The 25,630-nt window shown below is 41.5% G+C and overlaps 2 protein-coding genes across 15 annotated transcripts in view; one reads left to right on the forward strand and one right to left on the reverse strand.

Moving 5' to 3' along the window:
• The window catches only part of M1AP (meiosis 1 associated protein), a 75,954-nt gene that overhangs the window by 46,109 nt on the left and 4,215 nt on the right, over positions 1–25,630 (forward strand). For 13 of the 14 annotated variants that reach the window (XR_005372537.1, XR_005372535.1, XR_005372536.1 and 10 more), the window contains exons 5-8: positions 5,510–5,683; positions 9,153–9,315; positions 10,478–10,619; positions 25,298–25,504. Coding sequence is in view for 9 of the 14 variants with exons in the window: in XM_038561665.1 (XP_038417593.1) it covers positions 5,510–5,683; positions 9,153–9,315; positions 10,478–10,619; positions 25,298–25,504 (686 nt within the window). In the remaining 5 variants the exon portion in view is untranslated. Of the gene's footprint in view, positions 1–5,509; positions 5,684–9,152; positions 9,316–10,477; positions 10,644–25,297; positions 25,505–25,630 lie in introns of those variants that run through there. The other variant, XM_038561669.1, reaches the window with a different exon arrangement.
• Positions 16,247–21,510, reverse strand: LOC111090648 (S-phase kinase-associated protein 1-like). The gene has a single exon (XM_038561674.1). It carries the CDS (start codon positions 18,535–18,537, stop codon positions 18,049–18,051), a length of 489 nt encoding a protein of 162 aa, XP_038417602.1. The 5' UTR covers positions 18,538–21,510; the 3' UTR covers positions 16,247–18,048.

Genomic DNA, 25,630 nt, shown 5'->3' on the forward strand with positions numbered 1-25,630 from the left:
CTAAGAGAGTCTGCACCACCATAATCATCACTGCCCTGCTACCTCCTTTCAAGGCTCTTCTCCTTTTTCCTAGGGTCCAAGCCTTAGTGAGGCACATGAGCTCAGAAAGACAAGCCAGGCTGCAGGCTGCCCCCAACATTGTGAGCTGTTGGGGATTATCCTCAAGTCATCACTGATTTGAAGACAGTAGTTAGATGACTCTGCACAGTTGTTCCTGAGCAAACTTTGTCCACTCTGATTACTTATCCTAGTTATTAATATCCTGTACTCCTGTATTCAGAAGCTGGACAACACTGATTGCAAACTGGCCCAGGGAGACTAAGATAATTAGCCTCCCTGGGCTAATTATAACTGTGATTCCATAGTTTTTGCAGTGGCTCTTGGCCTTTTTGGAATCACAGCATTCTAGAGATTCTGATAAAAGCTAAGGGCCAGTCCCCCCTCCTCTACTCTATTAGAAAATACACGTACAGATGGAATTGTATACAATTTCAAGAGGTTACCAGGACCCCTAGAGCCCATCTTGCTCGAGGACAGGCCATATGAGGGCCATTTGGAAAGGAACAGGCCTGGCCTATAGGTCAGGGCCTTTGTAGGACTGGGGAGGATCTACAGGACTGAGCTAGAGCATCATTTTCCTAGATCTCTAGTTTAGATAGTCTATGTCTGTGTGTTGAAGTGTTACATTCTCCTATATTAAACACATTTCCATTTTGTAACCTTGTTTTAGGGTTGAATTCTGAGAAGGACTGCTTTAGGCATTACTTTGTTTTCAATCTTTTGGCTCTCTTAGTTTTTCCTATTACTGTGGCTCATCCAGAAGAGCTCAGTAAAACATGTCTCTACTTGTGGCCACAGGAGGGCAGGGCAAGTCTAAACACTGAATGCAAATGCCTGCTTTAGCTTGGCTGCAGAGAACCAGTCCTTCCTTGCCCTCACCACCCAAACACTAAGAGCCACACTCACTCCGGTAACCTTCCTATTTCATATGGTCAGTGGCACCTATCTTATTCTGTGCCCAGTGCCCTGCTTGCCAGTCAAGGTAGGAGCTGCTCTTCAACATCTGAGAAGTGACAAATATCTTCCCCATTCCCCAAGTTTGGCATATTTTGTTATATTTGTGAGGAACTCAGTTCTATACCTTAGTGTTCTTACATATGTTTGTGGTAGGGAGAAAGCAGTTGCCAAGAGAAGTGATGAGGAGGAAATGTTAAGAAAAGGAAAGCACATTCTTATCCTATAAGAGTAAATCATTTTGTTGATGAGAGAAAAGGAAGAAAATGCCATTTGTTGGACCTACACATGCCATTCATAAATAATCATCTCACTTCTTATGCCTCACTACAACTATGAAATAGGTTGTACTATCCCCACTCTGTCCAGAGTCACATAACCAGTAACTTTCAAGTTGTGATTCAAACCCTGCTCTATTACATATCACTGCTTTTCATAAACTCACGGAAAGAGAAGAAAATCCTTCTGAAGAAACAGATTAGCAAGTGTAGTTAGTATTGCCCATATGAAGCCCACAGATACCCAAGAGGTGCTGATTAAACCCAAATAATGGAGGATATAATTAAGCATAACTTCCGGGACAGAGTCAGTTTGGAGTTGAGTTTGGGGGGAGGAGTAAGCCATGGATTGACAGAGTAATAAAAGCACTAAGGAAGGAAGGAAGGAAGTCATGTGGCAAGGAGACTAATTTAGTTGAAGCAGAAGAGTTACAGGAAAAAGTAATGAGAGCTGAGGAGGGGGAGCAATTGTTGAACTCAACAGGCATTTGCTAAGCTTCAACTCTAAGCTAGCTACTGAGCTAGGGGATTTGAATGGGCATATAGGATCTCAACAGGCAGGGTTGTGGAAGAACCGTATGAGCCATTACAGAAGGGAAGAGTGGGGTGTTTAAGGAATAATGACTAGAACCAACTGAACAGGATGAGTGAGGGGAATAAAGAAAATGACCAAGGAAGGCAGTATGTGCTCTTTAGTAAAGGAACTGATGAAACCATGTTTTAAAAAAATTAACTGGTAATAGTACCTAAGAAGTACTAGAAGGGGGCGGCTGGGTGGCTCAGTGGTTGAGCATCTGCCTTTGGTTCAGGTCATGATCCTGAGGTCCTGGGATCAAGTCCCATATCAGGCTCCCCACAAGGAGCCTGCTTCTCCCTCTGCCTGTGTCTCTGCCTCTCTCTGTGTGTCTTTCATGAATAAATAAATAAAATCTTAAAAAAAAAAAAAAAGTACTAGAGGAGGAATGGAGTTGATAGGCCAGCATGATCCAAGCATAAGGAAAGGAATGCCTGAACCAGTGACAGAGAAAAATGAATTAAAAAGTTCTCTCTCTAGTGTGTTCTGGTTTCCACTTTAGTCTTCAGTTTGGACAATGTGACTGTCCCTGAGAAGCTGCTGACTTCCTTCTGAGCTTGCAAAACCGTGGACTCAAATCTGAAGCACTGAGTTTCTATGGAAATTACACGAAAATTTTTGCAAAGGAAAAAGCTCTGTGGCTCTCCCAAGAAACTGTAGGTTAAGAAGTTGGAAAAAATTTCAGGAACATTGATGGGGTTTCTACAGGGAAGGCTGGCATTTTCCTTCATAAAGGCATGTTTCAGGCATGGTTCTTCAGCTTTGCAGGATCAGAAAGTTTATTTTCTCAGTAGCATCTCAGAGATAGACTCACCCTACCAAGCTCAAGACCACAGTATAAGCTGGAATGTCTTAGACGAGAACCATAACTACCATAATACCAAGAACAGCAGAGACTTGACAAACACATCCTGCCTTCAGGACATGCCATTAAGCCAGCATGCCCTCCCCTCTGAGCTACACTTGGATGAGTGCAGCCTCCGCATTCTCCTGTTGCTCCCCTTATCTGTGCTCCATTTCTGGCCAACCCACTTCCCTGCTAATGGACACATTCATTTTTTGTATAAAGCCAGTCCCATCCATAGGCTATAGCCAAATCTTGCTCTGGTCAGTAAGCCATTCCCTTTTCTTAAGATAACTGTTTTTCAGTGACCTTACCACTCTGTGTTGATATTGTAGTTTAACTATCTGAGGAAAGTCCTATTTTTCTATTTCCAAGGTTTTGGTAGGAGATCACTTTGCTGTGATCGCCTTATACTGCCATGGTAGGAGTTTCTAATCTACCCTTTCCCTGGGGAAAAGAAAAGAAACACTTAGTTCTCTTCTGCAAAAGTCTGTTGTTTGAACTCTAAACCATATTATCCTCTCCACTTCCAGAGATCCTTCACTCAATTCCATTTCTTTTGTTCTGTATCTGCCTTCTTATGCTTTAAGGATGATTTTGCCTCACTGAAGTTCTCTGGATTCAGTTCTTTCCTTACTTGTTACTCAAACTGAAGTCCAGGCCTCAGTCTCAGAAAAATTAAATTACTTCTTCTTTTGCCTGTGACAAAACAAAATTCACATTATTAAAAAGATACTTTCTCTTTGCTCATGAAGACATTTCTTGGGCAGTGACTTTATATTTATCAGTACTTAAAGCATAATGTGGCAGATGACAGTTTGAGGAGGAATGATTGGGTCAATAGTGTAGCTTTATAAACTCCTTAAAGGAAAAGAATATCATATAATCTTTGTACCTTCTGCAATATTTCATTTTTTATATAGTACATAATAAAATTGCTGCTTGATGGAATGAATGAAATACTTTGCTAACGAATCCTCAGTATGTTCATGGAAGATGTCAGAGTTTTAATCATACTGGCCAAAGAGAAATGCGTTTAGAGCCTCTTTTCATCCACAGAATAAGTCATTAAATATGACATGAAGTCATCTGAGTCTCACCACACCTCTCCTGTGTGGGTACCAACACGCTGGACTGAAGCCCTTTGTTCCCTGTGGAGAGACTGCCACCTCTGCTGCCTTGTCCTCAGGAATGTCGTTCTAGAAATAAACCAGCCTTCTCCCTGGGGTCTATGAGTCATACACAGAAGTTAATTCATCAATTTTCTTAGGCTCTTTGTAAAAGTATTTCAGAGAGTCCCTCATGGTAAGGAAAAAAAAAAAAAAATCAGGTTCCTCTTCGGTTTCTTTCCAGCCCTTGGCTCATTTCCTCTCTCTGGGCTTCCTCTACTACCTTATATTTGGCTTTTACTGATAACCTTTACCTGCAGACCCAGACCGCAGTTCCTGAGCAAGTGTTGCCTAAAGTAGGAAGTAGACCAGCAAAACCTCATTCCCTCCACATACCCAGTTCCATTCACTCAGATTTGGAAACAAATCACAGACTATTCCTGTCTTCCTGGCTGCTAATCACACTTGTGAGTTATAGCATGCCAATGACAAATTTGTAGACTCTGTGTCCAAGGTAAAGCCCAGGGATGCACCATTTTTTTCTTTTACTTTTTTAAAAAATTTGTTTTTTATAGCAGAAGTAATAATTGAATACACTTTTACTGTGAAACAAGAACTGAAGAAGCAGCGCCTGGATGGCTCAGTCGGTTAAGCATTTGCCTTTGGCTTGGGTCACAGTCTTGGGGTCCTGGGATCAAGCCCGCATTGGGCTCCATGCTCAGCTTCTCCCTCTCCCTCTGCTGTTCCCCTTGCTTGTGCTCTCTCACTCTCTCAAATAAATGAATAAAGTCTTTAAAAATAAATAAGAGCTGAAGAAGCTAAAGCTCCCCCTTGTTAACAAAATATTTAACTTGCATTGCTGTATTATTTTTTGGCTACTTTTGTATTCCAGAGTGTTTTTTAAATACAATAAAATTCAAACAAAAGAAGTATGAATAATAAAAAAGAAACATATTTCAGAACTCTGTCCTGTGTCCACTCCTGCCCACCATTAACAGTTTGATGGTAGCCTTCCAGACCTTTGTAAAAGGCATTTACATACATATATATGTACTTAGTTAGGCCAAGGGTTTCATTTTTATATATTTTATTTTTATGTAAATGGTTCATAATATACATCTGTTCTACAGCTTTCTTTTTTTAAAAAAATATTTTATTTATTTATTCATGAGAGACACAGAGCGAGAGGTAGAGACACAGGCAGAGGGAGGAGAAGCAGGCTCCATGCAGGGAGCCCAATGCGGGACTCAATCCCAGGAATCCAGGATCAGGCCCTGAGCCAAAGGCAGACACTCAACCCCTGAGCCACCCAGGCTTCCCTACAATTTTCTTTATTCATTATTCATTTACTGTCTCTTAACTTTCCCTGCCAGTATGTTTTTTATTTTGTTTGTTAACAGCTTCGTAATTCTCCAAAGGTTGAGTGTGCTATAATTTATTTAAACATTCTCCTATTGATGGATATTTGAATTGCTTCCTGTTTGAGGTTTTGATTATTTGTTATTACAATAATGCTGTACTGAACATCTTTGCATATGTGTCCATGTGTACTATCTAAGAATGCCTCTAAGCGAGTTATCTAAGGATAGAATTGATAGGTCAAAAGATAGATGCATTTAAATGTTTACATTTTTCAAGATGTACAATTAAAGAATTAAAAATTTTACCAACTAATTCCTTTCTTCTGCAGAGAGTTCTATCCTGGGAACTGACATTGACCTTCAGACTATAGACAATGATGTTGTCAGCATGGAGATTTTCTTTAAAGCCTGGCTACATTACAGTGGAACGGACCAAGAACATATCCATCTTCTTCTTCCTTCACGGTGTTTCAGCAACATTTCCAGAGCCAAAGATGATTCAAGTACACACCCTCAAAAGACACATTATATAGGCTATGATTATCCTAGTCTGAGATTAAGACTCTAGATTTGTAAGTCATCAGAATACACTGTAGTTGAGGTTTAGGGACTGGAGGAGGCTGTGCAGTATAAGCACAAGGAGTAAGAAAAGAATTTCTAAAAAGTAACCACAGTAAGGAACTGAACCTAATTAAGCCCAGACTGCAAGGGCCAGTTAGTTTGGGAGCAAAGACTTAGATACCTCAATAATTGGGGAGCACCTAAACTAAAGAAGAGCACAGTGAATCATGTTTTACTCGTTTTTCATTTTGAATTGTAGTGGATATTGTTGACATAATAACTTGAGGAATGCTGGTATTTAAACAATATCAAGAGGGCCTGTGAGAAAGTAAAGAACCAAGATTAAATGAGGACTTCTGGATAGGAAGATACCAAATTGAGGTAAACTAAAGCAACTACAGAGGCAGGCCCCACAGAGGACAACTAGTAGCCCAGCTAGTAGAGGTGGGAGTTCAGTGAGAAAAATAGGGTACAGATTCCCACCCCCAAAGGGGAGGGAGGACACATGGTGGTCCTTTCTGCAGATAGCCATCAGATCCTTACCTTCTGACCCTTCTCCATACCCCTATTTCAACCTAAAGCCTGGGATGCCTTTAATGACTTACCTTGATTTCAACCTTTCACTGGTGTGTAAATCTTCCCTGGACCTTCTTTCCATTCCTTTTGTTCAAGGCTGATGGTGCTGATTCTTCCCTACCCATCTTCTGGAATCCACTCCATATCTATTTTTCCCCATGCAGTATGTTACCTCCTTTCCTGCATTATCCTATTTCATCTCCCCCCACCACCGTGAAACAGGTACTATTACCATATGTCATTGAATCTAAGATGCTATCAGTTATGAGATACACCATTACTTTATGTACCACTAAGGAAGAAAAAGACTACCAATTAAACATGACTCGGTGCTTTCTATCACTAAGAAATATTGTTTTATCCTTACTGAGAAGTTAAAGTGGTAATTGTTAGGAGTGTGTGCCTGGCCAATGACAATTGTAAGACATATGCAGAGATGTTAGTATGTGTGTGTGGCGGGGGGCGGGGGGGAATGTGTCTTAGAATCAATTAAACATATCTCCTTGTTTTACAGATGAGAAAACTGAGACTTAGAGAAATTAAACATTTTCCTAGGACTCCACAGAAAAATTAATAGCAGAATCTGAAGCTAGGCAACTCCAGAGCCCATTAATTCTTAAGATTAGAAATCCATATTTTGGACATTTGATTATAGTAAGCCCAGAAAATGTTCATCAAACCCAGGTCTATCTGCCTCCAGAACCTGGACCCTTACCTACTACACAACCTGCCTCATGCTGGGCATTTATAAACAAAGATGCTGCCTCATGCTGAGCACTTCTCTCATATGGAAGGCTGGGGTTCTCAAAGGCCAGGAACTCCTGCAACCAGCCTTTTTTCAGCTGTTACACAGCACTTGCTCATGGAGTAGTAGAGGACTTCTCTACCTTCCCCCCTTCCTCTTTCCATGGCACCAGGGTCAGCCCAGAATGTTTATCTCCATCTGCAGTTATTTTTTTGGAAATTTGCAGGTCTTCAGGGCTTATGGTGGAACTTAGATCCAGACTCATCAGCTCTTCTACTAGGGAGGCCTACACTGGAGTCCAGATGCTCGGGCGCAATTGGAGTGAGGTCTGGGGAAAGTAGCCCTCCTCCAGGGTGCATGTGACCCATCTGAGAGTTTATACAACACAATAAGGACCATACTGTAGTTGTCCATTGTTTAAAAAAAAAAAAAAAACTGATGCATGACTACACTGTATTTCTGGAAATACGGCTCACTATAAAAAAGGAAACAAAACAATAGAGAACCCTGAGCTTTCCTACTCTAGAATCTTTTGAGGACTGCTCCTCAGATGTTCACTCTGACCCCTTACAAGGTTCTCTACCCACTCCACCTGCTTCTGTAACTGCCCAGGGCCCTTCAGCCTGCTCTTCAGTGCTTCCCTCAGAGGCCTCCTGACAGAGAGCACAGTCAGCTTCAGATGAGTGTCTTTTCTTGTTTCATGGGTTTGGAGTCTGCCACCTTGGCATCTGGGTTCAGGGTGGTGAGCTGCGCACCTGATTTTAGATTCTAGTCCTGCTAAGACAGCTTTAGCAGCCTTGGCACACTGTCGAGACTTCAGTTCCAGTAGTTCTCAGCCATGGCTACAGTAAGAATCACACAAGGAACTTTTAAAAAAACACCAGGATCTGGCTTCCATCTCCAGAGATCCCAATTTCACTAGTGTGCGGTAGGGCCCAAACATCAGTATCTTTTAAAATATAAAAAGATAAAATTTCCTTAATAAAGAGGTGATTCTTATTGCAATCAGCATGGAGAATCTCAGCCAGATGAACACAGCTTTCCAGCCCTAAAGCCCAGAGATCTAACAATGGAGAAGTCAGGCACCAAGGAAAGGAGGAGAGTTGAGTCCTAGGCCGAGTCACTCCTACTGACTTCCTGGGCTCTGAGACATGGCAGCTAAGACTGTCTCACCCAAAGTTAATGTCTATGTCTAGTTGCTGGGCCAGCTGGATCTGACATCTATTCTGCCATCATATTTATTCTTCTATATTTTTTCTGCTTTCGTTTTTACTTCATGTTCGTTAACAGTATTCAAACCTGGTATACATTTTTATTGAAAAAAAAATTGTAGTATCAAGGCTTCAAAAGCCTAGTGCAATAGAACATTGCACACTGTGGCATGTGAATGTACCCACCTCCCAGAGCAGAATCTTAATACAGAAAAACATAATACCTTGATGAATAATTCATACCTAGGTGAAGCCCCCTCAGAATGGTTGTCTGTTGCCACAGTGATGCTCTAGAAGATTCTACATTCAGGTTTCTTTGGGGAATTAAAAAATAAACCATTTCAGGAACTTATTCCTCCCCCTCCCCTGAATGTCCCTACAAGAGCCCACAGAGAAACAATAGCTGTCAGCTGACTCCCTGACTTCTGCTTTCCTACTCTTCCTTCATCTGACCTATAGTCTTGCCAAAGCTTAGCCACAGGGAAGCAGCAGAGGCAAGATTTCCATCTGTGATTGCAAAGGGCTCTGCATATTGTAGTGTTAGTTGCCTCCTCCACAGAGGGCCCATATTCCTCTCAGACTGGATCACAAGCCAGATCTCTCACTAAGAGGCTACTGTTCAGCCAGCCCAGATATAAGACAAGTAAAAATCATATCAGACCCAGAAAACAAGTTAGATATAGTATTGAGCAACACTGTAGGTCCAGACCTGCTCTGTCTTTCCAGACCAGTCATACTTTCCCCTTTCCATTCCCTGCCTCCTCCCAAGCCTTACTTGCCTGGTGGATGTGGAATGGGTAGCAGATGTTGTCTCTTACTCACATAGCCTGAGGTAACTTGTGACAAACAATCCCTCCTCCAATGCCATTTTTATTGTAGTGTGCCTGAAATGTGATCTCCAAGAGCGACTCCTCAGCCCGTCCCTACTCCCTGGCACAGCTGATGGCTCCTTGAGAATGGATGACCCCAAAGGAGACTTCAGCACACTCTACCAGATGGCCTCCCAGTCATCAGCCTCTTGTTACAAGCTCCGGGTGATCAAGTATGGGACAAGGGAACTTCCCCAATCTGTGCAAATGCTTGTTCTTACTGGTTCCAGCTAGGAAGTCCAGAGGTAGAGGGCATCTCCAAGTACCAGGCAGTGGGAGTCAGTTCCAAAGCAGAAACTGCAGGTATGGGAATGAAAGAGCAATATTAGGCTACTCCACATGTGGAGACAAATGGGCATATGGTGGAAAATGTGCCTCAGTAGGACATTCTGAAACCTGGATGAAGATTGGAAATCCAGAAAGTCTCTGAACACAAAGAAAAACAAGATCAGCAGTGTTAATGCATTCCACAACTATGTACTGAATACCTTACCATGTTTGGGCATCAGGACAGAGATCTGACCTTCAAGGAACAAGGGGATAGATAGGATCTACTCCTGCCTTGCCATTTTTCTAAATACTAGAATTCTGCTTCCAGAGGGACCAGTTCTTGGATAGAATTAGCAGTGATGGCAAAGACCATCACTTTTACTGCTTCCTAGTTCCTATCACAGTACCTGTGCACAAGTATATGAGTAAGCTTGACTATGGATGCTACTGGGGAACTTTCTTAAATTTTTCCTGTTTTGTTTTTTTTTTATTTCGGAGAGCAGAGTAAGCGGGTAGTGGGGGACACAGAGGGAGAGGGAGAGAATGGATCTTGAACAGGCTCCATGCCCAGTGTGGAGGGCAGGGCTCAATTTCATGACCGTGAGCTCATGACCAAGCCAAAATCAAGAGTCAGACACCTAACCGACCGAGCCACCCAGGCACCCAATTCACCCTCTTCTTAAATGCATCTCTCTCAGCACCTTGCCACAGGATAGCCAGGACTGGGATGCAGATGGTTAGCATACTGTCATGTTACATGGTTATTGTAGCAGGGGTATTCTGGAAGTGTCCTCAGAGAAGTCACTTAAAATGGAGTGAGCTCAGGAGAAGAAACATCCATCAGAGTCTAGATGGCTCTTCATGGTGATGCTTCATTCATTAACAGATTTTGAGAATCTGCTATGTGCCAGATACCTTGCTAGGTGCTGGCCATGCTAAGGTGAATAATTCAGTCTCTAACCCAAAGGATTTCACAGTAAACTGACATAAACTGAATTTAAGCTGATCTGGTGTCAGGGTTCTAGATATCACTGAGGAGATTTTTGCTGCATTGTCTCTTGCCAGGGCTCTAAATTCCAGTGGGATCTGCGAGTCATTGACATATGGACTGCCCTTCATCCTTAGACCCACAAGCTGTTGGCAGCTGGACTGGGATGAGCTGGAGACAAATCAGCAGCATTTCCATGCTTTGTGTCACAGCCTGCTGGTGAGTATCCATGTCCCCAGGTGAGGAAGAAAAGTGTTAAGGCCTTAACCACAGAAAAGTAGCTAGCTTCATCCTGCTCTGATCCCAAACCTGTCCCAATTCTCAAGAGGACAGAAAAAACTAGAAATATTCTGAAATGTGGATTAAATATGACTTGCCTTTGTTGGTTTCATGCCATAGAGAATACTTCCTGAACTCAGTTATATGACACTAAACTTGAAAATCCCTAATTTTGTACATTTAAACAGAAATAGGGTATTTTCCATAAGTGGCTATATATTAACACTTCTCTTTCTAACACTGGGCTGGGCATTATGGTTTACTTAAATGAAGGACACCTAGACTGTTCCAGACATCTTGCTAAACTGTAGTCAATGGTAACATGATAGATGTTATCCATGACCTCAAGAGACTTATACTATTATTAAAAGAGACAGAATTTTATATATATGTAATATATCATTTATAATTTTATATATATAGATATAAATTACATAATTATGAAATATAATTATATATATATCAATACTTATTGTGGGAAGTTTATGAAGAAGAGGCTGTTGCCAGAAAGCCTCTCTGTGAAAGTGACATTTAGAATGAGACCTGCCAGTTTATGGGAGTGGGAATTAGCCAGGTGAAGGGTGACAGAAAGATCATGCCTAGAAAAGGCATGTGCAAATACCCCAAACAAATCAGGAAAGAGCTGAGAGAAGAATCAAGAACAGAAAGGCCACTGTGACTAAAACAAAGAAAGCAAGGGAGGAGAGCCTAAAGGTGAGCTGGAGAAGTGAGCAGGGGTAAATCATGCGAAACTTTGTAGGCCAAATTAAGGACCTTAGACTTTAAGTACAAGAAATCATGAGAGAAGATTTGAATTTTTAGAAGATTACTTACACCAAACATTGGAAATAACTGGCAGAAGCAAGAATGAGAACAATAAAATGAGGTGGGAGGGTTATTGCTATAGTCTGAGCAAGAGATGTTGATGACTTGGACTAGAATGTTGGAAGTCAAGAAAAGTACACCAATTAAAGAAATATTTTAGGAGTGCCCAGGTGGCTCAGTCAGTTAAGCATCAGATTCTTGGTTTCAGCTCAGATTGTGGTCTCAGGGTCATGAATGGAGCCCCGAGTCGGGCTCCCCGCTCAGCAGGCAGTCTACTTGAGACTCTTTCCCTCTCTCTTCCTTCCTTCTCTGCTCCTTCCTCTGTTTGTATTCTCATTCTCTCTCTCTCTCTCTCTCTCTCTCTGTTCCTCTCTCTCAAATAAACAAATAAATAATATTTAATTTAAAAAAGACATACTTTTTTTTAAAGATTTTATTTATTTATTCATGAGAGACACAGAGAGAAAGGCAGAGACATAGGCAGAGAGAAAAGCAGGCTCCATGCAGAAGCCCAACGTGGGACTCGATCCCAGGTCTCCAGGATCAGGCCCTGGGCCCAAGGTAGGCGCTAAGCTGCTGAGCCACCCAGGGATCCCCCCAAAAAAGACATACTTTAAAGAGAGAGTCAGACTTGGTGAAGGATTGGATGTAGGGAGTGAGGAAGATGAAGGTATCAACTGCTTGGTTTCTGTTTCGAGTAACTAAGTGGATGCCCATTTCCTAAAGTGGAAAAAAATAAAAGAACTTAGAAACACTTAGAAAAGAGCAGGAAACACTTACAAAGCAAGATAAAACAACTGCAAATATAATCGAGGACAAGTCTGTGAGTGGAAATAGGAGAACAGTTTAACCTAGTAGCATATGGGTGATCAGACCAGCACAGCAATACATCTCTTTCACTATCAGAAGGCTTCTTTTTTCCTGTTTCAAAACCCACTCCCTTTTAGGCCCACCCACAGAGTTCCTGTTTCCTATCTGAAGAACACCCATCCCCTGTCTTTGCAGAGCAGAGACAACAGATACATCCCACAGCTCAGTTGACTGTTTACTCCACCTCATTCTTCAGGATCGCAGAAATGCTACATCACTCGGGAGGAATTTCCCTTGAGTGGCCTCCCTACATTCTTATAGTACGTGATACTTTAAACAGACATTTGCATCTTAATATGCTGCTAAAAGGAGTGTAAATTTTCTGGAAAGTGAAAGCTATTTCAAAACTTTATTTTGCTGGAAGTGTATGTAGCACAGGAACATAAGCAGCAAAGGGAACAAAAAAATATATATCAGCATGCTTATCTCGGTGTTATTTACAATAGTCAAAAATTCAAATAACCTAAATGTCCTAAATAGAGAAATGGCTAAATCAAATAAAGGAAAGGTTATGGGAACGATAATTCAGCCAAACAATGAAGTATTATGCAGCCATTAAAAATAAAAATGGGAAAGAGTATTCTATTCCCTTCTAGCTTACATATATAAATCAGACTCTTCCTCTGATTTGGTGTTTGAGCATCTAATATTTATTTAATTGTTTAACAAATATTTATTAAAATAGTGAAAGGGAATAAAGGGGGAAGGAGAGAAAATGGGAAATATCAGAGAGGGAGACAGAACATGAGAGACTCCTAACTCTGGGAAACAAATAAGGGGCGGTGAAAAGGGAGGTGGGGGGTGGGGGTGACTGGGTGATGGGCACTGATGGGATGAGCACTGGGTGTTATGCTATATGTTGGCAAATTGAACTCCAATAAAAAATAATAATAATAAAATATATTTATTGAGCACTACATGCCAGGTACCATTCTAAGGGCCAAAGAGGATCTTCTGTATCACTCCTCTATCATGGAAACGTACAAGTATGTGGTTGACCCATCACTAATAGATGCCCATGTTTTGGAGCACCTACTAAGTGCTACTCATTTAAGCAAGGGCTTTGCATACTTTACCTCATTTAATCCTTACAATAATTCTGTGAGATATGGACTGTTGTCACCATTTTTATACATGTAAAAGACTGAAGTCTAAAAAGATCATGTGACTTAGCAAAAGTCACACGACTACCAAAGTGGCCAAGACAGAATATGAACCTAGTTTACTGACTACAAAGCCTATGCTTTTAACTTCCTTGCTAAATTCCGTACTCTGGATTTAGCCAGATAAACATAGCCTGCACCCCTAGGGCTGTTTCTCCCCTTACTTAACACCCCAGCCTTCTGTACATGAATTCACTTAAAGTGAGGGGGTACTTGTAATAGCCTTTCAACCATCTTGTGTTACTGTTGTTCTACATCTCCGAGCAGCAAAAATCCTGAAAGGCAGTGTATTATAGAGGGGAGAATTCCCCACAATCCTCTTCTGATGCATTCAACAAATCTTTTTCCAATGCTCGCTATGTGACAAGAACCTTATTAAAGCTTGAACCTTTCTGATCCTATATTTACAAGTTTTCAACATTCTCTAACCCCTTGGTTTTCTAGTCTTTCTTGAATCTTTTTCATATGTTCTTTTAAAATCTGATGTCCTCAGCTCCCTGTGTATCTCTCATCTTCTGTTTCTTGCTGTGATGTTCCCCGACCCCACAGCTAACTTCTCATTCTGACTTCTGTCTTTCTGTTAATAGCAGCACCGCCACTCTCTGCTCGGTCAGGCTTGAAACCTCAGTGACCTCCAACCTTCTCGCCCTTCACACCCCCTTCATCACTAAGTCATATCAGTTTTCTCCTCATGAGTTGTAACTGTCCTTTCCTTCCTGTTCCTACTGTTTATTGTCCCCAAGACTTCTTCAGTACACTCCTAGCTGGTCTCCCTACCTCCAGTCTCTCCCTCTTCTAACTTACGCTGTTTGTTAGGCCAGATTAATCTTCATGAGGCACTCCCCTGACTGCCACATGTTTTTCGGTCATGCTAGTACCCAGCGACATAAGCTTTGCCTATGCTGTCCCCATAGCATCTGCTGCATGTTTTCTCCTCTCTCTTCTTACCCTCACTGTCCTCCTTCAGAGTCTGTTTCCCTCTTCCCTGTAGTGTTGTAGTCATCCCTTGTCTCCATGCCTTTAGTGCTGCCCTTCCCAGTCCATCTGATACTGCCACCAGATTTATCTTCTGGAAACACAGCACTGATCCTGCCACTCTTCAGCTTAAAGATGGCTTGTGGCTTGCTATTGATTATACTCTAAAGTCCATATTCCTTAGCCAAGTATTCAAACTCCAGTCTACCTCCCCTCATCACCTTTCATGCACCATCGAGTCCAACCAAATTAATATACAAACTTTAAGTTGCCACACCTTTGAGCCCTTGTTCTTATTGCCCCTTCTCCTCTCTCTGTATGTTCAAACCCTGCCCTGTCCTGAAAGACTCAGCTCAAATGGTGCTTCTGCAATGAGGTCTTTCTGGATCCCTTTATTTATCATAAGACCTTTGTGTGCTCTATTTTCTTTTTTAGGGAAAAGCATATTTCTTCTACCTTTTTAAATATATGGTCTTATGACTTGGATTAAAGTCTATAAGTCAAGTCTGACCACCCAGACTCCAGGATAACACAATTGCCTTTTCCTGGCATTTCTACCACTTTCCCATTTTACCAACTAATTTCTCAGCCTTAGTCAAATTTAGGTTCAGTGTAGAAATTCTCCCTTTGTTACCTCTCTTTCTGGGGAGTTAAAGCAAGGCAGCTTTCTATTGTGGTAAAATGTAGTTTGGTGGGTTTTTGTTTTGTTTTGTTATTAGAGATTTCATTTACTTGAGAGAGAATATGAACAGAGGGGAGAGGTAGAAGCAGGCTCCCTACTCAGCTCAGTCCTAGACCCTGGGATCATGATCTGAGCCAAAGGCAGATGCTTAACTGACTCAGCCACCCAGGCATCCCAAAATGTAGTTTGTATTGTCCATGAAGCATGGGCTTTGGAATCAGATGGCCCTAGGTTCCTGACAGCTTCATTATTTGCCAACTGTGTGAATTCATGTGAAATATTTAACCTCTCTATGCAATAGTATATTCATTTACTTGAAACCATAACAAACCTAGTAGCCCCATTTAGCTAATCTCTGCATAAGTGGTATACAAAGAAGCACTATCCAGAGGCCAAAAAGTGATTTTTAAAATTTATTTGTACTTTCAAAGAATACCAAAGAGGAAATAGTTCATTACCCACAACGACATTTCTCAAATATTCTTCCCCTACTCTTCAATTATATCTAACCAGAAGCTATTCCAAGAGCCTTTCACACATACGCACACTTTAAAAAAACTAAAACTCTGCCTACATCACCACCCCCTGTTCCTCTACCTTCTCCCTCCCTCTCTCAGCTAATACATATTCTGTAGATTGGCAGCCCCTACTCTGCCTCCCCCTGAGGTCCTGTCTCTCTCTCTCTTCCTATTTAAAATATCCAGGAATAGGGGCACTTGGGTGGATCAGTGGTTGAACACCTACCTTTGGCTCAGATTGTGATCCCGGGGTCCTGGGATCAAGTCCCACATTGGGCTCCTCACAGGGAGCCTACTTCTCTCTCTACCTGTGTCTCTGCCTCTCTCTGTGTCTCTCATGAATAAGTAAAATATTTTAATTAATTAATTAATTGATTAAATATCTAGGAATAGGGGCGCCTGGTGGCTCAGTCAGTAAAGTGTCTGCCTTCAGCTTGGGTCATGATCCTGGGGTCCTGGGATCCAGCCCTGAGTCAGGCTCCTCCCTGCTCAGCAAGAAATATACTTCTCCCTCTCCTTCTCCCTCTGAGTTCTTTCTCTCTTCCCACCCCCCACCCTGACACAATAAATAAATAAAATCTTTAAAATAAAATATCCAGGAATAGAATTCACAAGACTTGTCCTTTTGTGAGTAGAAATAGAGTGGGGGAGAATGAAAAAAGGGGAGAATGAGCATGACAGACACACATTAGTAACTCTTGTCCCTGTCACATGTTAAATAGACAACAAGATATAACTCATATAGTTTTTAAGATGATTAAATAATCTTGCATGTTTAAACACCCAGCATATGTCTGGCCTATGATTTGCATGTAGGTTAGTAGTTCTCTGATTTACATTTGTTTCTTTTTTTTAATAGACTCTAATTCTCTGAAGATATTCTCCATTTTTTCACCTATTTCCTTGAACATACTAATCATAGCTATTTTAAAGTTCTTGTATGCTGCTTCTAATACCTGCATCACCTGTGGCTTTGTTTTAGCTCTTTTTTTCTTCTGATTTTCAGATATGTGATCCTATCTTTTGGTGCACCTGGTACTATTCTAATGAGAGATGCTCAGTGTGTCTAAATAAATTGCAGAGGCTCCAGTTGGTATTTCTCTAGAGAGGGTCCATTCTGACCTGCACTGGGCAGACAGACTAGTGACAAATCATCCTATCTACTCAGGGGCTATATTAAGTCCAGGCTGGACTATAGTCCTGCTAAGGCTCAATCTACCCCTGGTTTGCTCCTGGCCTTCCAGGATTTTCCACTGAAACCTGGTATATTATGTGCATCCCCTTCCCTTGGACAAGCCCAATTCTAATCATTCTATCCCAAGTCTGTTAAAATACTCTGCTTCTAAAGGCTTTTTCCTTGGGTGTTTTTGCCTCCTGCTCTATGCAGCCCCAGTATTTGGTAAATGTGCTAGTGAAAAATTTGTTTGAGCACCCACCCCACCCCTGCCTGGTCTCCACCAAAAGATCTGCTGGTTTCTTAGTTCCCTTGCAAGTGCTTCAGCATGTGAAAATCCTAGATTGTCACCTCTGACCAGCTCTCCCTCCAACTCAGAATAAACATGTGCCCTCAGGGTAAAAGCAGTTGCAGTAATTTCCCCATCTGCCTTGATTCTCCCCTCTCCAGAAACAGCTACCACTCATTTTCATTGTCTCAGCACCTCCTCCCTGCCTTCAGACAAATGATTTCTGTGTAGTCCAGCTTTTCTAGTTGTTCTAGGCAGGAGAACAAGACTGCCTCTGGCCATTCCATCCCAGAAGGAGATGTTTATTGAATGTTCATTCATCCCTCACTTCACATGTCTTATTCAGCTAGACAGCCTGTATTACACTTTCTGGTTTACTCTTAGCCAGTTGACTGGCTCTACCAAATTCTCATATTTAGATTCCTGGGTTTCCTTATAACTATAAGCACAGCTCAGTTCATACAATGCTGTCTCTTCCTCTGCCTCTTCTTTTAGAGTAGTTTTTTTTTAACTTGTTTTATTTACAATGACAACTTTTAAAAGATCATTAAACTAAAGTTAACCAGACAGTAAACTAGGCAGAAATCACTTTCCAAAGAGAGGGAAAGCCCAAAATGCCACCTTCTACAGAGAACCCACAGTTCAGTTTATTGAGAGCAAAGAAAAAAGAAACTGATCATACTAGAAGAAACTCAGCCATAACTTTGGAATCTATACTCAAACTACACATGCAAGGAATACAATATTCTACTAAAACAACTGATTTGCTGCTGCATTTGTCTACTCTTTGTCTAATATTAACAATTATAAACAGAGCAGTGCAACTAGTATTTGGAACAATCCTTACAGTGTTACAGTGTCGGGCATAACATCTCACTTCTCTTCACACCACTGGTTCTCTTTGCAAACCTCAGCTTCCTCTTCTTCAGTAAAGTCATTTTTGATATTGAAGGTCTTATGGATCTCCTCAGGAGTTTTTCCCTTGATCATATTGGCAACAGTCTTGCATGTAACATCAAGCAAACCTTTGATGTCTAAGTAGTTCACAGCCAAAATAAGTTCAAAAAGTGTTCCTTGGTCAACTTTCAGGAATTCTTGGTCCCAAACAGGGATATCATCTGTACACTTTTCTTTGTTCTCATCATCCTCAGGAGGGGCATCATCCTTATGGTGGGTGCACCACTGAATGACCTTTCTTAATATTGCTGCATTAACATTTGGTAGAGGAACCGGGTCATCATCTCCTTCATAATCCATTCCCAAATCTTCCAACATGGTTTTGATAGTCACAGACTGTTTGGCAATTTCAACATCAACTTCAAATATCTCTCCATCAAAACTCTGCAACATAATTGAAGGCATGGTGCTCACTCTCAAGCAGACTGCGGGCAGGAGGCTGACAAGAGCAGAGCAGCCTCGCCGACCAGAAGAGAAAGGTGGAGAACAAGGCCACTACCTAGAGTAATTCTTTTGAACAAAGTCCATACTGCCATAAATAAATTCTAGTCATTAGTGCCAGGCCACCAGGTCTAATCAATTATAAATGTTGTGTAACTTTTCTAATTACACTCCATGCACACTCTAAACTTTAGTCAACTGCAACCTTAAGTATTGTTCCATCCCCCAATTTTCTTTTTTTTTCATCCCCCAATTTTCTTAAGAGTTGACTCACCATCCTCCTCATAGATTATTTTGTTCCATTTGAGTATTTTATTTCTTTTTCCTCAGAAGAATATCACTTCATCAGATAAGCAAGGTTCTTCATAAACCCATTCCCCAGCCCTTCCTGAAAGATATGTGCCATCCATTCATTCCCATAAATTTCACTCTTAGATCAATTCAGACCACAAGAGAGCAATCTGTCTGTATTTTCTGGAACTTTTATAGATCTATCTCTAAGAATTATAAATTATTTTTAATTTCACAAAATTTAATAAACATCTAGCAATTATTCAATATACTTTAACTTAAAAAAATTAAGACTTCATGGTGCCTATTGTGTGCAGAAGCAGTTCTAAACACTTCACAAATATTAATTTATATAATGTCCATAACTATCCTTTGAGGTAGGACTCACTGTATCTATTTTACAAATGAAGATATTGAGGCCCAGAGAGGTTAAGTAGTTTTCCAAGATCACATAGCTAGTAAATGGTAGAGCCAGGTTGGAATCCAGAAAAGCTAACTCCAAGACCCAAACTCTTAACTACTCTATAGCCATATGAAATTCATTATCATATTGATTGAAGGAGTCCTCTGAAATACATTCACTACTCAATAAGGATCCATAAGATAGTTTCTCAAACACTTTTATCAGGAAAAGCATGCTAGGCTCCCTCCTAGCAAAAGTGGGTGGTTTGCATTTCTCTGAGCTTACCTAATCTTGGCTCTGTTATTGCCCTACCCTTATTTTTCCTTTACCCGATCCCTTGGGTATTTTATCTTTTTTGTATTGTTGCATTTTTCTAAACTGGCATAACTGCTTTGTGGTATGTGGTAGGGAATAACTATATTTATAAATAAATAAAATTATTTTTCTAAGTATTTATGAATCTATCCATCACCAGGAAAACATAATTTCAATTACCAAATCCTACTGTGTAGTCCCAGTTATGTAGCTAATGACTCACTTTCCACATCCTCATTTCTCTTACAAAGTCATGTCTGTATGAACTAGAAAAAGAAACGGGAATACCACCTAGGTCTTTCAATTTCCTACTTAAAATGTCAGAGTCTCTGGAGATGCATTCCAGAGCTTTACAGGCCATGTCTGCCCTAATTGGCCACAGAAGTGACAGAATTCAAGCCAAAATATGTCCAGCAGGAGTCTAACTACACAGGCAATGATCTGGTTGGGCTGGAAATGGGTGGAGAAATGGAAAGTCCTTGGTTACATTAGGCGAAGAGTCAAGAACAAGAATCCAAGCTGAGAGTGGGGTGATAGCAGGTCAGGAGCCATTAAAAAAAAAAAAATCAGAATGAAGTTAGAGTGTTGAGCCTGCAAGGGAAACAGACAGATGCTGGAACAGACAGCAGGCCTAGCATGGGATCAGTGGGCTTCTTGGGACCCAGCTTTGTCTGTTTCTCTTGCTTAATCCTTTACCATGCCCCTTCCATCCTTCACACCAGCCACATTAATAAATTGCTAATTGTCCCCCAAATATGCCAAACTGTTCCACACCTCCATATTTTTTTTCATGCTGCTCCCTTCCTTTTGCCTCTATCTACCTAACAAATATCTACCCATTTTTTCCAGATTCTGCTTAAATACCTTCACTAGGAAGCTATTCTATTCCTGCCCCCACCACAGCCTGCTCCCACTCATCTTTTTTGCCCCTTACCCACCCATGTATCTGATTCTCACATCTATCTTTACTTTCACAGCAGTGATTAAGGGTATGAAGCTGTACCTTACCATTCTAATGTGAGAAATGTCATATTATTTTTTTTTCTAACTCAAATTCAGAAAATAGTAATCCCCAGGAACTAGGATGTTGACACACCCAGTATCTTTATGAGTGCCTCTCCCTGGCTCACACCCAGAATCCTAGGGCCCTAATAGTCCAGAAAATGTGGGAAATGGCCCTCTGGTCTTCAGTATACCTCCAGTACAATGTTGAATAGAAGTGGAAAGAGCAGACATCTTTGTCTTGTTCCTGACCTCAGGGGCAAAGCATCCAGTGTCTTATCACTACTTATGGAGCCTTTGTGAGGTTAAGTTCCACTCTGTTTCTAATTTGTTCATGGAAGGGTTTTGGATTTTATCAGATGCTTTTTCTGTATCCATTGAGATGATTATGTACTTTTTATCCTTTATTCTAGAAACAGGTGTATTACATTGGATTACTAAACCAACCTTGCATTCCTGGGATAAATCCCATGTGGTTGTGATATGTACAATTGGTCCTTGAACAATGTAGGGTGTTAGGGGTACCACCTTCCCATTGCAATAAAAAATCCACATATGACTTTTGACTTCCCGAAAACTTTAATTGCTGAATTTGGTCCTAGGACATCATATTGATGACAGACCAAAGAAGTACTGGTTTGGTGAGATTCAAGCTTTTACCTGCTATAATAAATTCCCATCTGCCCTTCTGGCAAAGCCTACACTAGTGCCATTAAACTTGTCCTTTCTAATTCTGTCTCCGCATTAGCTATATCCTTTTCCTTTCCTTTGCTACCTGTAAAGGATCCCTTTGGCTGCAACTAAGAGAAAACAAATCCAATTCTAACTTGAGTAATTAAAAGTTATTTTTCTGGGAATCCCTGGGTGGCTCAGCGGTTTAGCCCCTGCCTTCAGCCCAGGGCATGATCCTGGAGCCGCAGGATCAAGTCCCACATCGGGCTCCCTGCATGGAGCCTGCTTCTCCTTCTGCCTGTGTCTCTGCTTCTCTCTCTCTCTGTCTCTCTCTCTCTCATGAATAAATAAATAACATCTTTTTTTTTAAAAAGTTTATTTTTCTGATATAACAAGAAGTGTGGGGACAGGGACACCTAGGTGACTCAGTGGTTGAGTCTGCCTTCGGCTCAGGGTATGATCCTGGGGTAACGGGATCTAGTCCCACATCAGGCTCCCTGCATGGAGCCTGCTTCTCCCTCTGCCTGTGTCTCTGCTTCTCTCTCTCTCTCTCTCTCTCTCTCTCTCATGAATAAATAAAATCTTTTTTTTTAAAGAGTATGGGATCAGACAGTTCTGAGACTGATACAGTTCATCAGTGATACCATCAAAGACCGTGGATTTTTGCATTTTTCCACTGCAGCATCCATGGCAATGGGCTTCATCCTTATGCCTGTTCCTCATGTGGCTATTGTGCCTTAAGACTAAGTCTTGTCCTAGGGAGAAAGGAGTAAAGAGACAAAAAGCCTGCCAGCATATTACAAAACTTTTCCAGAAGTCTCACACAGCAACTTCTGCTTATGTCTCATTATTTAAATCTAGGTCACGTGTCACCCTAGACCAATCACTGAAAGACTGAAAATGTGTAGAGAGAAGGGAAAAGGGAGAGGGGTAAGAGAGTTGTGGGCAGTCACCCAATAGCAGTTACCACACCTACTTTCACAGCCTTAGAAATTAGAAGTTAGGGCAGAGATGAGGGAGAATGAGTTTGGAGTATGGCATGCCGTTCAGCTCTTGCCCCTGTCCGTATCTGTTCTAAACAGAATGAGTCCCCACCTCCTAAAATCTAAGCTCCCTAGCACCTTTATGGCAAACACAACAAACACAGACACATTTTCACCTGCTTTCTAATAAATTCAGCATCTAACTCATTCTCCTTTCTTTAGAATTAGCAAAGGGGCACCTGGCTGGCTCAGTCAGTAAAGTATGTGACTCTTCATCTCAGGGTTGTGAGTTTAAGCCCCATGCTAGATGTAGAGATTATATAAAAATTATATATAAATTATTTTTAAAATTCTTTTAAAAATAGAATTAGCAAAAGTATTATATTTTGTCATCTGCCATCCTTAAGCATTGTTCAATTTGAGGACCACAATAGCTTCTGGGACATCCCTGTCTTTTCTCAGCCTTGCATACCTGCCCTGGCAGTTAACCATTTCCATCACATGTACAACTGCCTATACCTACAAGTCAACCCATGACCTGGGTAATATGTCCAAGCTTGGGTCCTGGACACCAGGTCTCTAGTGCCATTAACCACTGTCTAGGAAGAGGTTAGAATTTCAGAGTCCAAAATAAGGGCCCTAAAGCTCAACTTCCCTATCTCTCGCTTTTCCCAAATGCTCCTGGGAATTACAGATAAATTAATATTTTTATCAAACTCTAATAAGTGCATTTGCCTGTCTTCCTTCCAGAGCCTTCTGCTAACCTCTCTGTAAATCAGCCCAGCGTTCTAAAGCATTACGTAAAATACTCTCAACTCCATCTCTTGTCAGTCCTCTGATAGTCCACACATCAGGAGTTACTTTTGAGGGGGCTCATTCAATCCTGCATACTATTTCTCTAATAGAATCTTAGCTATTGGCTCAAAATCTAAAGGCTCAAATTCTAGGGATCATAATTTTTCTTTGTGCAACATTCAGAGTTTCTTAGTAGCCCCACAATGTAGCAATCATAAACTTATTCCATAACACTGAGGTGTAAGAAATATGTTGCTTTAAAAAAAAGTCTATGAAATATCCATTGCCGTAGTTTTAACCCTCCAGTTACTTGCCACAGTGGCAAGATATTCTTTTCCCTGTGGAGTTGTAGAAGGGTAACCAACCACCCCCATTTGCCCAGGATTGGAGGGGTAGGACTTTCAGTGCTAAAAATGTGCAAACCAGAACAGTTGGTCATCCTAAATATTGAACTGACATTAATTTGCATACATTCCCTTTACTATATTATAAGCTCTCACAGGGCAAGGAACATGTCTAATGAATTTCTATATTCTCATGCCTAGTGCTTGGGACCTAACAGGCACTCAGAACATTCTTAATAAACTAATTTGCAAACAATACATAAACTAGCATAAAAAATAGAAGAGAAAATGATTGTAGTAATCCAAGCCTGATCCCATCAGAAGTTACTTGAGCCAGTTGAAATGGAATGCCTTACCACTGGCTCCTTATCCCTTCCAGGCTTAAAGAGGCTATGTCTTCAGAGGAGGGGCACCCACACACAAACACACAACATGATTTCTACATCATCTGTTTACAATTTAATGGATTTGAGAAGGGTCAGGTAGACTTTCCATTGCATTTTGGACCTGTTTTTCAAGAAGACAGCACATGACTAGATATAAGCAAAATGTTAAGAAAGCAGAAACCTCAGAAGGTACCTACCAGGTGCTGCCCAGCCAACCAGACCTCCTCAGAGGTCTGTGCTGCATAAAATGATGACACTGCTTGTAAGTGTCAGCACTTCCACACCACCTCCAGCCTAGCACATTCCCCCTGGGGTATTACAGCAAGGTTTTGTGTGCTTCACCATGTCACTTTCCACTTGTCTTCCACAAGACACTGATATTCCTCTATCCCCTAAGATCTTTTTTCCCCTGTTTGCCTTTCCTTTCATTATTTATTCCAAGTTTCCATATAAGTTAGGAGTGGGTAGAGCTAGTGTGCCTTCTTTCATCTTCTGTAGCGGGGAGGCTGTTATATTTATGCCAGGTGTTAAGTGGTGATCACCTCCAGCAACAGGGCACAATTACAGATCTTTGTAACAGTGCTGACTCTGTACTTCTTGGAGTTTTATGGTTTTCCTTGAAAAACCACCACAGCAAATTGCCTTATTCCTATGCCTGATTTAAAGGGCACACCTATGAGATCTGCTGATAGGTCTGCAGTATATCTTCTCCTTACCCATGGCACAATGCAGAGTCGCCCCTCTGTTCTGAGGTAGCTTTCACTCAGAGTAACTACCCCTAGAATCCCGTGACCAGCTGAGTTGATCTCAAGGGCTCTGTTTCCAATGCACCTCCATATACCTAAGATTTTTTTTCTCCCTGTTATCCCCTCCTCCCCTCGCTTGGCAGGTGACTTTAACCACCTTCTTAAACCCTTTCTGGTTAAATTCTCTAACCAGCCCAGTTGTGCAACACAATCAGATTTCTTCACCCTCAAAATAAGACCTGAATTTTCACAACACAAGTCTCTGTTTCAAAACTCTGTTTTTAAGAATTATAATTCATGGGACACCTGGGTGGCTCAGCGGTTTAGCGCCTGCCTTTGGGCGTGATCCTGGAATCCCAGGATCGAGTTGCATATGGGGCAGGTTCCCTGCATAGAGTCTCCTTCTCCCTTTGCCTGTGTCTGTCTCTGTCCCTCTCATGAATAAATAAATCTTTAAAAAAAAAGAATTATAATTCATAAAATTCTACATTTACCACCAAGTAATATGTTAGCCATCTCTGGGATGAACACCTACTCCAGGTTAAAGGGCATCTCATAACCTGTCTCTGCGTTGTTAATTCTTTTGTGTACAATTCCAACTTGGGAGGAAGGGCAGTACCCTGGGGCACTAGCAACTCAGGCAGGAAGTCCCTCTCAGGCCAGAGTGAAATGGTATGGGCCTTCCTGATACTCTTGGAGAAACTTGGGGAAGCTTTGATGGGGGTCGATCTTGAAAACATGCCAAAGACTGAAGGTGAACCACCATTTATATATGTCCTTGTTTCAGAAAAGAGAGTGGCTGCTATTGGCCAAAGGGGAGCCCCTGAGTGGAGGACATAGCCAGAGAGAGCCTACCAGCACCTTCTATGTGATTGTGCCATCGCGCTCACCCACCCTACTGGTGAAGGCAGTGGCCACACGGGAACTGCTACTGCCGAGCCCTTTCCCCCTGCTGCCTGAGGACCCACCGGATGACAGCCTTAAGATTGTGGAGGCAAGTGGAGCTCAGATCATATGGGACAGATAGAGGGAGAGAAGACTTGGGAGTTGGAGAAAGAGCTGAGGAAGAGGAACAGCAAGTCTGTGGAGGAGAGGACTGGGGAGCAGAAGTGGTCGTGCC

Source organism: Canis lupus, chromosome 17 (assembly GCF_011100685.1).
Source record: "Canis lupus familiaris isolate Mischka breed German Shepherd chromosome 17, alternate assembly UU_Cfam_GSD_1.0, whole genome shotgun sequence".
Lineage (NCBI taxonomy): Eukaryota > Metazoa > Chordata > Mammalia > Carnivora > Canidae > Canis > Canis lupus.

Coding starts and splice junctions, on each gene's coding strand:
- LOC111090648 (XM_038561674.1), bottom strand. CDS start 18,537: ATGCCTTCAATTATGTTGCAGAGTTTTGATGGAGAGATATTTGAAGTT.